The 12,909-nt window shown below is 36.4% G+C and overlaps 1 protein-coding gene across 2 annotated transcripts; it reads right to left on the bottom strand.

Annotated features, from left to right (window-relative positions):
• Positions 1-3,174: 3,174 nt before the first annotated feature.
• Positions 3,175-9,803, bottom strand: LOC110097003. 2 transcript variants are annotated; one of them, XM_020823206.2, is made up of 5 exons: positions 9,317-9,803; positions 7,825-7,905; positions 7,655-7,717; positions 7,456-7,530; positions 3,175-3,518 (listed from the first exon to the last, which is right to left on the bottom strand). In XM_020823206.2, exons 1-5 carry the CDS (start codon positions 9,719-9,721, stop codon positions 3,429-3,431), a joined length of 714 nt encoding a protein of 237 aa, XP_020678865.1. In that variant the 5' UTR covers positions 9,722-9,803; the 3' UTR covers positions 3,175-3,428. The 2 variants fall into 2 exon arrangements, with proteins under 2 accessions (XP_020678865.1, XP_020678872.1); XM_020823213.2 differs by having other exon boundaries at positions 7,462-7,530; positions 9,317-9,802.
• Between the last annotated feature and the right edge of the window lie 3,106 nt (positions 9,804-12,909).

The raw sequence follows: 12,909 nt of genomic DNA, 5'->3' as shown, positions 1-12,909 counted from the left end.
TACTGTTCAAATTAGTTACAAGAGAATTAAAAGAAAATCCGATGAGCTCAAGTTCTCTCATACTCAAAATTACCTAGGAACATTCTACGAGGGTGACAAGCAGCCAACACCCAAAAAATAGGAAGAGAACCTTTGATAGTGAGTAAGTGTAATCTCTCAACCACAAAACACAGGAACCTGCAAAAAAATACAAATTCTATAAACAACGTATTTTGAGATCATGGTTAGATCTAGGGCAGCAACATCGAGGGCACGTAGCTGCACTGTCTCAGACCCGTTACACTGAATTGACATATTGGGCGACTCGATCAGTCAATTTGTCTCTCAACTCCTTTTTATTTTATAACTCGGATCAAAATACTAGCAATGATTTGAAATATGACAAACAATAAGAATGTAAAAAGAGAAATTACAAATATATGGTGTCATACTTTTAAAGAAACCACTGATCTCACTATCGATATTTTGCTAGCCCCAATTAGTGCAATCTAAAATGAAGTCTTAGATTTTGTGCAAGTGGAACATCTTCCATGATTGATTTCCATAGACTGTCAATCCACTAACCGCTTCAAATGAAAAAGCCTGGAAAAACGTCTTTTGTTTGCCTTGCCTAGTTTCAACATTTAAGAAATACATCAAAAGGGTCAATCCAGAAAGCAACCATAAAAAAATCGCACTGACATGAAGCACTGATAGCCCAAAACTATGGCAAATTATTCTGTGCGGACATCGAATGCCGTCCACAGACCAATTAGAATGCGCTAACTCACTCCTGCTTGGTACTGCGGCTCGGTACCGCGGTCGGTATTGTGCTCGGTACTGCTTACGTGGAGCATTCTTGTTGGTCTCCGGACTGTGAAATGCGTTCGGCATCCACACAGAATAACTTCTCCAAAACTACAATATAAATATACTACTAATGATTGACACAAAATTTACATGTAAGCCACCCAAATGTTAGAATCAATGATGGTGAAACTCTTCTACAAACTTATATCCACTTTTTTCGATTCAAGAACATCCTCTGCACATCCTGAGGCCAAGAGGATTTAAATTTAGGGTTTTGGATCAACCAATAGTTGCTGATGGCTTCTTAAGAAACTGAAAAGTAAGCTTTTCTCATACTGGATCCATGGACTGCCAAAAACAACCAGCTTGGAGTTTGAACAAGTGGCTACAGAAACGAACAGTGGTATTAGCCTGAATAAGATAGGTCTGGAATATCATGTACTAGAATGTCAGCATGGTGAGAAATTATTCCGTGCGGAGTCCAGACGGGAAATATGCATTCGGACTGTGAGTGTACACACTGTGTACATTATGTACAATTTTTGTATACAGTTTAGTTCAAATTGTGTACACGCTATTTGTACATAGTGTGTACACTTATAATACGGACGTATATTTCTCGTCAGGACTCCGCACAGTATGATTTATCCAGCATGGTTAACCATTTCCCATGCTATTGCACATATGATGTATTAGACATTTTGGAAGTACATAAGGTTACTCAAACAATCAAAACGTACTTCACAAAGAGTATCGTTGTTGCTAATCACCGATGGTGTCAAAACAGATTGACAGATCAAATTTAGGATCGGCTCAAAATTGACCCAATTCAAAATCAATCCAAACAAATCAACTCATTTAATAACGGGTTAAAAAGATGAACTCAAACCCAATTCATTTGCAACTTAAATGATCCGAACTTAACTCATTTTAACTTAAAAAATATATTATAATTTATCAGCTATAGATTTTAGATTATTTGGTTAAAAATAAAATAAATAAAACCACAAGTAAAACAATTTAAGTTAAAAAAATTATTAAACAGATAATTTTCAAGTCGCTAGGAGATTGATGAGTCAACTAGAGCCCAAAATATTTAATAAATAAATCAAAATTTTATTCCCGATCCTAACCCATTTATAAAATGGATCAATGCAAACCTACATTTTTTTAACTAGATTCAGAGTCCAAGTCATTTATTGATACCCATAAAATATTCAAACCCACAAGTAAAACAATTTAAGTAAAAAAATTATTAAACAGATAATTTTCAAGTCGCTAGCAGATTGATGAGTCAACTAGAGCCCAAAATATTTAATAAATAAATCAAAATTTTATATCCGATCCAAACCCATTTATACAATGGGTCAATGCAAACCTACATTTCTTTAACTAGATTCAGAGTCCAAGTCATTTATTGATACCCATACCAACCACCGTTAACTCATTGCCTATCATTGCAACTACTTTGCCAAGAACGACATTCACCACATTAATTAAATTATTCAATATTCAATAAAAATAAAATTAATAATTTTAAAATATCAAACATCTTTAATTTCATTTGAAAATATAAATAAATAAAATTAAAACCAAAAAACAAAAACAATACCAAAAGTCCCCTTAATATACAGCATTGACTAATGCTTCCCAGCAATACATGAACTCTCTCTCTCTCTCTCTCTCTCTCTCTCTCTCTCTCTCTCTCTCTCTCTCTCTATATATATATATATAGGGGTGTCAATTCGGGTCAACGGGTCGGGTTCGACGAACCCGAACCCAAAACTGACCCAGCGCTATATGACACGACCCGAACCCGACCCCGACCCGATTTTGTAAACGGGTCGATTTGTTCGACCCGGACCCAACCCGTCGGGTTTCCAGGTTGAACCAACTCGACATGAATTTAAGGGATATGGCTGAAGAAGTGGCGCTACTTCCAGTTCCGACGAGGTGGCAAGATGTCCAATTTCCCGGCAAAGCGACGGTGCGGCAGCAGCGGCCGAGCGGCATCGTGCTAAGCGCGAAGAGCAAAAGCCGGCGATGGGCGACGGCCTCTCCTACGAGGCGAAGAGACGCAGACGCGAAGTTGCAGACTGAGGGACTGCAACTCGACTCAACGCATCGGAGTCGAGTCTTTTCATGGGTAGGGCGGGCAGACTGGGGCAGCAGACTCAGGCATAGGCAATTCCGGGTCAGTTTCAGGTTATTTCCGGGTTTTCGGGTCAACCTGAACCCGACCTAAAACTCAAATCAGGTCAGCTATTTGAACCCGATCCAGACCCGTTTGCTAACCGGGTCGACCTGAACCCGAATTTTTTCGAGACGGGTCTGAGTCGGGTCTCTCTATATATATATATATATATATATACGTCCATCAATGCAAAAAAAATAAGCCTACATTGGGTTGAAATATCCCTAACAAAAATCTAATGAGTTCAAATCACCAAAAAGAAAAAAAAGAATAAACACAGTAAATATTTTCTTAAAGAAGGAAATAAAAAATGGAATACTATCTAATTGCCTTGGTATATACAATTAGTTGGATTTGGGCGCATTATGACTGCAGCCTAAAGCATTGTCCACTTCAATTTGCCAGTAGAACATTATGGTATGAGATTAGAGAGCCTTTTAATCTCTTAGGTTTCCATTGCTGGCTCGTTCAAATCTGGCAAACTAAATTGAGGCTTTGCCGCTTCATCCCCAGCTCTTGAATGCTGCAAGCTCGACTGCAAGAAGAAAATATGAAGAAACTTATTACGAAATAGCAAAAGAGGAAAGATCATTCATTTTGCAAGCAGTGTTAAAGCATATCCGTACCATTTACAGCACAACATGGAAAAATATATGATGGGGGGAGGACATTTAGGCCAATTAAGACAAGTTCGCACATATCACATACGCAAAACTCGAACACAATACCTCTTGATTGATAGCCAAAGCTCCCAACCAACAGATCAAGATGAGTTGCGTATGATAATATCGAGTATTATACTTTTTGGGGTGATTTACATACATACAACTTTATTTTATGTTATTTACATATCTAACACCCAAAACTTTAATATTACATGTCTACCACACATAGAACAAATTCGAGTGCATGGAATAAAATATTAAAGTTTATAGGATAATATGAATGGTAGAAATGAATTATATGAGTGATATATTTGATATTAAAGTTTTATATGAGTGGTATGCATGTAATATTAATGTTTTGGGTGTTAGATATGTAAATAGCATGAAATAAAGTGGTATGTATGTAAATTTCCCTTTTTTGGGACATTTAAGTCAATTACGGCATACTCACACACACATCACATACGCAAGACTCGAACTTAAGACCTCTAAATTGATAGACAAAGCTCTCAACCAACAGATCAAGATGAGTTGCGTATCGTGTATTATAATATTAAAGCTATAACACAAGAGACAAGAAGAATCCAAGGCAAATCCAGCATGAAGGTCAAGGTTGGACTAAATTGCTTGGCCATTTGATTAAGTTTCAGAGGATCTTTACAGAAGAAAGACTCTAGGGTGGACCACTATTGTCTTTCTCTTTTGTTATTTGTGTTCAAGACTTCTTCCATAGAAGATAATGCTAAAAAATAAGAAAACTTAACTGACATAGAAGAAAGTTGTAGAGCTGCAATAATAACCTTCAGCATGCCCTCATTGACCAAGAGCGTTGAGGCATTTTCTACAGTGAGTTGCTGATATCCAAATCACCTAACTGTCATGTCACTCCATTCATTCCTCCACTATTATACTTCTTAAATTTATTTTACAAAATATTCATCTTAATATTCTAATTTCCATAAATGACAATTTAACTATCAATATGTTTTTCTTATCTAAACCTAAAATACAGAGAAACAACTAATAGCACTCTGTTTGGTTTGGAGGAATTGAAAGACAAGAAATGACAAGTAAACAAAAATGGCATTAGAAAAAGGAATCGAAACAAAAAATTATTTTCATCATTTCTTTGGATTAGGAAAAATTTATTAAAACATCAAGCATTTATCCCACTACGTAGGGTTCGGCTACATGAATCTTTTTTCTCTATTGTATCCTGTTAAGAGTCAAATTCTTATTTAAATCAAATAAAGAAATATCATTTCTAATATTTTCTAACCAAATCTTTTTAGGTCTACCTCTACCTTTCTTAACGTAAGCCAAATTTAATACATCTATTTTCTAACTTGGTCATCAGGAGGCTGCCGTTTTATGTGACCAAACAATCTAAGATGGCTCTCCCTTATCTTCCACTGGAGCTACTCCAAAATTTTCATGTATATGCTCATTTCGCTATTGAAATCTATATTTTTTTTATTTTTGCTTGCAAAAAAGTAAGAGGATTTTGCTTCTTAGAAGGACATATGTAGTCACCATGATTACATATCTAAATAAAAACCACCTTGAATAGCAGCCATGGTAGTCAGCACTAGAGTGCATAAGCTGAAAAAATCGTAGACACTGACAAATTAATCCTGAAGAGAATTTTCATCTCAAAAACCATACAATCCAAGATTATAAATGCCACAAAAACTAAATCATTCACTCCTATTTATACATATAACCACATAACCACATACACTCAACCTAGCCTTTTCACAAAATCTGCGATAAAACTTCCGTTGCTGACCTAGAAAAAAGACTAGAATACAACCCTCAGAAATTGAGTTGGGAGACTTCAATGCATTCTAGCATTATTTAGTCAAGAAAAAGAAAAATGACCAAAAGAAACTTGATATTTGACAAGAAATACAAGGGGCATTTAGATAACAACTGCAAGATAACTATTTAGCACTATAAAATATAACACAAACATTTTTTGTTCAAAAATAAAGTTACTTTGTCCTGAAATTTTTAATCAAACGTCATGATCATTTGTCTTGCACCGCTTGACGCAACAAAGAATCAGAAGCTTTTGAAATACAGAAAGAACCTTCAACAACAAATTTATTTTGAATGAAATTGAAATCAATATATTTGAAAAAGTAAACATAGTATTTGTGGACAGGGGCGGAACCGGCCTTAATTTTCGGGGGAGGTAAACTTATAAGTAACTGTCAAGGGTCCAAGGGGGAGGATTCAACCTGCCCGGTCAGGTAGCGGGGTCAAGGGACAGTGCCCCTGCGAGGGTTTTCGGGGGGCAATTGACTAAATATCATAGTACTTTAAAAATTTTAGAGGGGGCAATTGACTAAAAATCCTTGTAATAAAAATTAAAAAAATAGATGGTTACCTAAAGAATAAAATATAATAAAGATTTTTTTTTTTTTAGGGAGGGGGGCAGGGTTCCGCCCCTGTTTGTGGGGCGTAAAGTTAATTTGAATTTCTATTACACCTAATCAAATGATAGGTTTTGAACATACATAACGTGGTTGAGGTACTAGAAGACCTGCTCTCCATGCCAGTGCTATGCACAATTGACTAAAAATCTTTGTAATAAAAACTAAAAAAATAGATGGTTACCTAGAGAATAAAATATAATAAATATATATATATTTTTTTAGGGAGGGGGGCAGGGTTCCGCCCCTGTTTGTGCGGCGTAAAGTTAATTTGAATTTCTATTACACCTAATCAAATGATAGGTTTTGAACATACATAACGTGGTTGAGGTACTAGAAGACCTGCTCTCCATGCCAGTGCTATGCACCAGGACTGTGTAGAGGCACGAGTTGGCCCAATGTACCAGCATGGAACCAATGCTCGTTGACCTTGCAGTAAAAGAGCAACCCCCTTGAAATTATTGGTAAGGATACGTTTTAAATCTATTAAATTACATCGAGACATAAATGGTAATTTATTACTCCATCTTATATTTATCTTAAAATAAATTCTATATCTTCACATTCATCATAATCAAATCTTAACCCGGTGTCTTTTAAGTGGGGCCCAATCAAATACTAGCCATGAGATTTCTAGGATGGGTATTTCTTCTAGGTCAGCAGAAGATTAGTCACACCGTCAAGCACCTTTGCGAGGGTGGCAGCGGTGGATACTCAGTTCCAAAAATAATAATAATAATTTTGACCATCATATCCTGGCACAAATTTATTTTTTTTCCCAAGATGGTTACCAATTCGGATGCCCAACAACGTCCCCACAACTCCCATCTTTTCCAACAAAGAGTGTTAAGATAAACATAACCGCGCGGACACAAGCAGACAAAAAGCTTGTGATTGAACGGCAAAAAAGCAGCGGATAAGATCGTAAGAATCAAAATAAAAGAACTTACGCTCACCTTCTCACACTGCAGCCTCCGATTTTCCGCAATTTAATCAAATCTTAACCCGCTATCTTTTTAAGTGGGGCCCAATCAAATACTAGCCATGAGATTTCTAGGATGGATATTTCTTCTAGGTCAGCAGAAGATTAGTAACACCGTCAAGCACCTTTTCGAGGGTGGCAGCGGTGGATACTCCGTTCCAAAAAAAAAAAAAATTTTTGACCATCATATCCTGGCACAAATTTATTTTTTTTTCCAAGATGGGTACCAATTCGGATGCCCAACAACGTCCCCACAACTCCCATCTTTTCCAACAAAGAGTGTTAAGATAAACATAACCGGCGCGGACACAAGCAGACAAAAAGCTTGTGATTGAACGGCAAAAAAGCAGCGGATAAGATCGTAAGAATCAAAAGAAAAGAACTTACGCTCACCTTCTCACACTGCAGCCTCCGATTTTCCGCAATTAAAGCCTCCATTTCTTTCCGCTTGGATTCCACTCTCTGTCATTTTCCCATAAAGAAAGAAAAACGCAATTATGCGGGGGAAAAATCCATAAACAGCCTCATCAATCACAATAACCTAATTAAACAAGCTTTTAATGAGATTTAAATTCTTAGCACCCACCTTTCTGAGCATTGTGTTCTCATCGACTAAGAATCTCTCCTGCGACTGCAGCTCAGTAATCGTCTGATTTAAGCCATGTAAACCACTCGATTAATAATAATTTTAGAAAAATGACAGTTACGGTGATAGAAAGATCAAAGCCACAATGGATTAGTTAAAAAGTCCCGCACCTTCTTCTTCCCCTGCAACCTGATAGGCTTCGATGAAGTGATAGCGACTCCAACCAACGGCGACCGCCCGACAGCGCGACCCTGAAACCGCCATAACAAAGCATAACACGTGTCAATACATACGTGGCCGTCAGCGGGCAACAATCTCGTAGAGAAATTAGGTCGGGAAACCTGACCAAACTTTGAAAGGAATTTAGAAGGAAAGAAATTAAGTCATAATATTTCCATTAATATTTAATTAAAATTTATTTTTTAAATCTTCTTTTTTTTTTCGGAATGAGTTCTATTTAAAAAAAAGATATTTTAAATTAAATATAAAGTTTAAAATAGTTAAAAATTTTAAAATTAAGAGAGTGGATTTTATTTTTATATATTAAATGTTTTTAAAAAAATTGATTATTAGGTTATTTGACCAAATTTACTTCGAGGATGTCCCGTCCGAACATTTAAGAAGGATAATTTAAGAAAAATGGAAGGCCTTCACGTGAAAATAATGCCGCAGGCTCACAGGAACGAGCGTCGAGTAATCCGAAACGCGACAACATTCCCGCTCCGTATCGGCCGGGCGTGCCAGTGGACAAAATAGGCAATAATCCTTGCAGGGCTTGCCCCAGTTCACCTTCCTTGCTAGTGTAGCTTCAACATTAATTTTTATGGAAAGAATTTTAATAACAAAAATTACATCTTGCCCCTCAAATTTTGTTTTATTTGCATAAAATTTAAATTTTACAGATCGAATATCTAAATTTACACTACAACCGGATTTATCGGAAAGTCAAAATTTACAGTTAAAAAAAATAAGAAAAATAATTAACGTGTACGAAACGCCGAAACCCTCCGACGATTCTCATCGTTATATCGCAGGTGGAGATAGATCGGTGACCGAACTACTAATTGGAGTAGAGGATGAAAATTATGGGGTGAGAATAGCAGGTAATTATTTATGAAAAAATAAAAATATTATTTTAATTGGGCTATAACCACCTTCCCACCTGCTCACCAACACGCGAAACCGCACCAGATGATAAAGAGAGTGGCGAGGGTAGCGTTTAAACGACTCCTTTAATTTAATTTACAAAATTGCCCCTATCATACCAGCTGATTATAAGAGATGGGAGGAAGGGGTAGTAGAGTAAAAACAGACGAGGAAGTGGGATTAGGCTCGGGTGACCTGTAGGATTCGCAAAGCTCGCGGGCCGAGGAAGGGGAGGATGAAGAAAGACATTAAATAGGCTGACTTCCTTAACCCCACATCTTCACCTTATTTACCAAAACATCCTTAAAGGGCAATATTCTTCCCTATTAATTTTGCAAACTCGGTAATCGAATTCAACGATGCAGAAATCAGAATGCAGTTGATGTTTCATCTTCTATTTTTTTTCAAACCGAGTTCGTTATTTCGGCTCTTTGCGAGGGTACTTTGGTCAAGTAAAACAGAGGAAGAACGAAAATAAAAATAGACGGAAAACGGAAGCCTGGGAGAAGAATGGACCTTTTGGTCGACGCCACCGAAAGGGACAGAGGAGTCACCGGCGCGGCGGCGCTTGTTCATGGGCATCGCCGATAGGGAAGGAGCTTCGTCGCTTCCGCTGGTTGAAGGCAAGTAAGTTGCACCGAAGTCGAGAGGAGTGGCAGGACTTGGGCGGGTCGCAGCAGCCCGACCCGATGACTGGTCCTCCTGCTCCGGCTTCGAGATGCAGGAGCAGCGAGATCTCCTTGACCGAAGCCCCCATGGCGGAAGGAACAAGGAGGGGATCATCTCAAGGTTCTTCGCTTGCTTCGGCGGATTCAACGGCCATGGATCGCATATTGTCGACGGCGGACGGCAGAGCGGTAGGAGGCTGCAGAGGATCAGCGTCTCCGCCGCCTCCAACATCTGGTCGTCGGCATCTTCCATTGGAAGAGAGAGAGAGATGGAGAGAGAGAGAGATTTGAAGAGGAGGTTGGAAGAGGATTGGGGTTGAGAAAGTGATGGGTGACTAAAAACCTCGTCGTCGCTATTTATTAGGGCGTGAGGGGGTGTGCATTGAAAGGATGGGGTATCGACCCGACCGGTCGGTTTGGCTCATTTAGTACCTACCGGTTGAAATGGACCGGATTGCTGAGACTTCTGACATCAGATTTCTTCTATACGCTTTACTAATAGGCCGGAGAAGTTCTCATCTTGGTCTCTAGCCTTTCTGTAAAACTGGAATTGTGTCGGACGAATATTTTTTATTTTTATTTTAATTTATTAGAGATTGGCGCAATAAATCTAAATTATTCGTAGGAGTGTGAAAAGGGGTTTTTGGGTCTAATTCACCTTCAACTAATCCAAATTAAATCCGACCCGATTAAAAAAATATGTCAGAAATTCGAACTCATACCCAAACCACGGGGTTATCGGGTTGATCTGACCCGACACGAAGATGACAGGTGCGAGAGTGGAGAATGTGTCGTGTGCAAGCATGACTGTAGGTACTGAAGGGACTGCGTGGTCGCAGACGAGACTCGAGAGCACGACTGCATGCGATTGGGGGAGGGCGGATTAGCATGTTGACCCAAACCTGACCCGATTTAGTGGTTAAGTTCAGGTCGGGTCAATAATTAACACCCTAATTATTATAAATTAATAAATTAATATCTACTGAGGTGATGAGAAGAAGAGCAGAATACATTATTGTTCTTATCTGTTTTATCGAAATCCTAAGTAAATTTTATTTATAATTAAAATAATGAGCTGCTATCAATAGTTTATTTGTGCAATGAAGATGTTAGATTATACACAACTCACCTTGGCTTGTTGGTTGAGAGCTTATGCTTCCAACTAAGAGGTCTTGGGTTCGAGCCTTTGTGTATGAGTTGTGTGTGTGAGTTTGCCTTAATGGCCTAAATGTCCCAAAAAAAAAAAAAGATGTTAGATTACTCACACGTTTGTGATGTTGAGATGCGTATGACGGTTCAAATATTCGCACTAACCTTAATGCCTCTTTTTCATATAATATCGAGCCGGACCACCACGATATTTAAGCTCGAGCTTTGCACGGTTCGGCTCGTCGGTTTTTGACGTCGCACTGATTGTTATTAATTGAAATATTGGTATTTTTATTAGTACATTTATTTTTTTTTTTATCTATATTTAAAATAAGAAATCGAGCTTCAAAAACGAGTCAAGCTCAAGCATTTGAGTTGAGCTGGAGCCCGAATTTGAGTTTAGTAAATGAGCTCGTGTCAAGCTTAAGATTGAGTTCGAATTATGTATAAATTAAATGAATTTGGCTCGATTAGGCGAAACTCACCTCAACTCTCGTTTATATCCCTAATACGAAAAATAAATGATCCGGTGAGGTAAATTTTTCATAAGAAAAAAAAAACTTGAAGAATATGTGTTTCTTGCTCTTTAGAAACTAGAATAATCAATTTTTAATATCGGAATTCTATAAGAAAATGTTTCTTGTCATATATTTAATTAGATTCAAATTTGTTGTGGATAATAGCGAACCCTATTTACAAGCAAACTCAAGAGATAGCAACTTGAAAGCTTATGGTCAGTATGGAGGGCAGTGACAGAATTAGATATTTTTTATAGTGAGAGCCTAAATTTATATTTTAATTTTCTCAACTTTTTTCAACCAAGCTTGAGACCGGTATAGTCATTTAAAAAAAAATAAATTAATTATTTTAAAAAGATAAAATAATGAATATAAGACTACAAAATCTATAATTTATCATATATTTATAATATTTTATTGTTAAGATAATAAAAAACTTATTTTTTAATATAAGCAACTAAAGTATTGTTCAGTCATTGATCTCTAATTATATTTTGTAATCAAATTTTTATAATACTCATAATAGAAAATGATCTTTCTATTTCTATTATTGCAATGGGCAATACTAATGATAGTTTTAATAGCTTAAAAATAAGGGGGATAGACAAATTCTTCTTGCTCTGGATTATTTTCTCAGCAAAACTTACAATATTTTTTAAGAATGAAAATTCTTTATCATATCATGTATCTATAATGCAAGTTCTCGACTAATTATGCAAAATTGCTAAATAAATGCGAGTTACATCATTTGAATAAAGGTCTGTCATTCTAATTAACTTATCTTTATTGAATGCATAAAATAAATTATTTAAATTCAAACATATAATAAAGACAATTAACTCAGTATTTATCTCTATAAAATGATTATTCATCTTTTGAAGTTTCAAATTAATGATTTTGTATAATATTGACCAAAATATAAAAAGGACCATATCATTATTCTAATTAAGCAAAATGAGAGTATTTAATTAAAATAAAATTTAGAAAGGAGCGAATTCATCAAATAATTTGGAGTTGTTTTCTTGAAAATGTAAAATATTTTGACGTTTTCCTAAAATCATTATTTTATTTTATGCATGTAATATATTTCATTTATAGTATTTTATAAAAATTAAATTTATTAAATTAAGCAAAATATAAAGATAACATTTATATACTATTTTAATAATTTTTATATAATTACTAAAAGAGTTATATATAATGTTACATTTAATTAAAATATTAAATGTTATACTAATAATTTTATCAATACAACATTTATATATATGAGTGATATATTTGATATTAAAATTTTATATAAGTAGTAGGAATATAATATTAAAATTTTAAATATTAGATATAAATAACATGAAATAAAGTGGTATATATGTAAATCCCTCTAATTTTAGAAAAAGTTTAGACCATTTTGCCATTGACGTCCGGACATTATATTGTTAACGAAAAATTCAACCCCGCTCGTTGAAGTTACGCATCCAGGTCCAAACACTTGCGAACTCGCATCTCGGCAACCCCTCGCAACCTCGCCATGATGACCCACGGTACCCGCCTTCGTCACGCCATGAATTATTTGGAAGAAAGGCTACAAATGCGCGAAGGTCCATCTATGGTAATGTGGAGTCATCTTCTTCGTACTGTCGCCAGATTAAAGGGATGATACATCGCCCCAATGTATCAGAATATCCGCCAAGATGTTTTCCATGTCCGCATCACCTCCCGACCTCCCCTTTCTTGTGTCACCTCCAATCATACCAGCACCACCGATCTGTCCATCCTC

This window comes from Dendrobium catenatum, unplaced genomic scaffold (genome assembly GCF_001605985.2).
Source record: "Dendrobium catenatum unplaced genomic scaffold, ASM160598v2 fragScaff_scaffold_257, whole genome shotgun sequence".
Lineage (NCBI taxonomy): Eukaryota > Viridiplantae > Streptophyta > Magnoliopsida > Asparagales > Orchidaceae > Dendrobium > Dendrobium catenatum.
The sequence above is the reverse complement of the archived record's forward strand: the minus strand, read 5'-3'. Positions and strand labels throughout refer to the sequence as shown.

Bases quoted from the DNA above. Each gene is read 5' to 3' on its own strand.
- LOC110097003 (XM_020823206.2), bottom strand. From the start codon at position 9,721: ATGGAAGATGCCGACGACCAGATGTTGGAGGCGGCGGAGACGCTGATC. The intron at 7,906-9,316 runs GTCCATTCTTCT...TGGCGGTTTCAG, and splicing joins TCGGTGGCGTCGACCAAAAG to GGTCGCGCTGTCGGGCGGTC. The intron at 3,519-7,455 runs GTAAGTTCTTTT...TTCTTCTTGCAG, and splicing joins TGCAGTGTGAGAAGGTGAGC to TCGAGCTTGCAGCATTCAAG.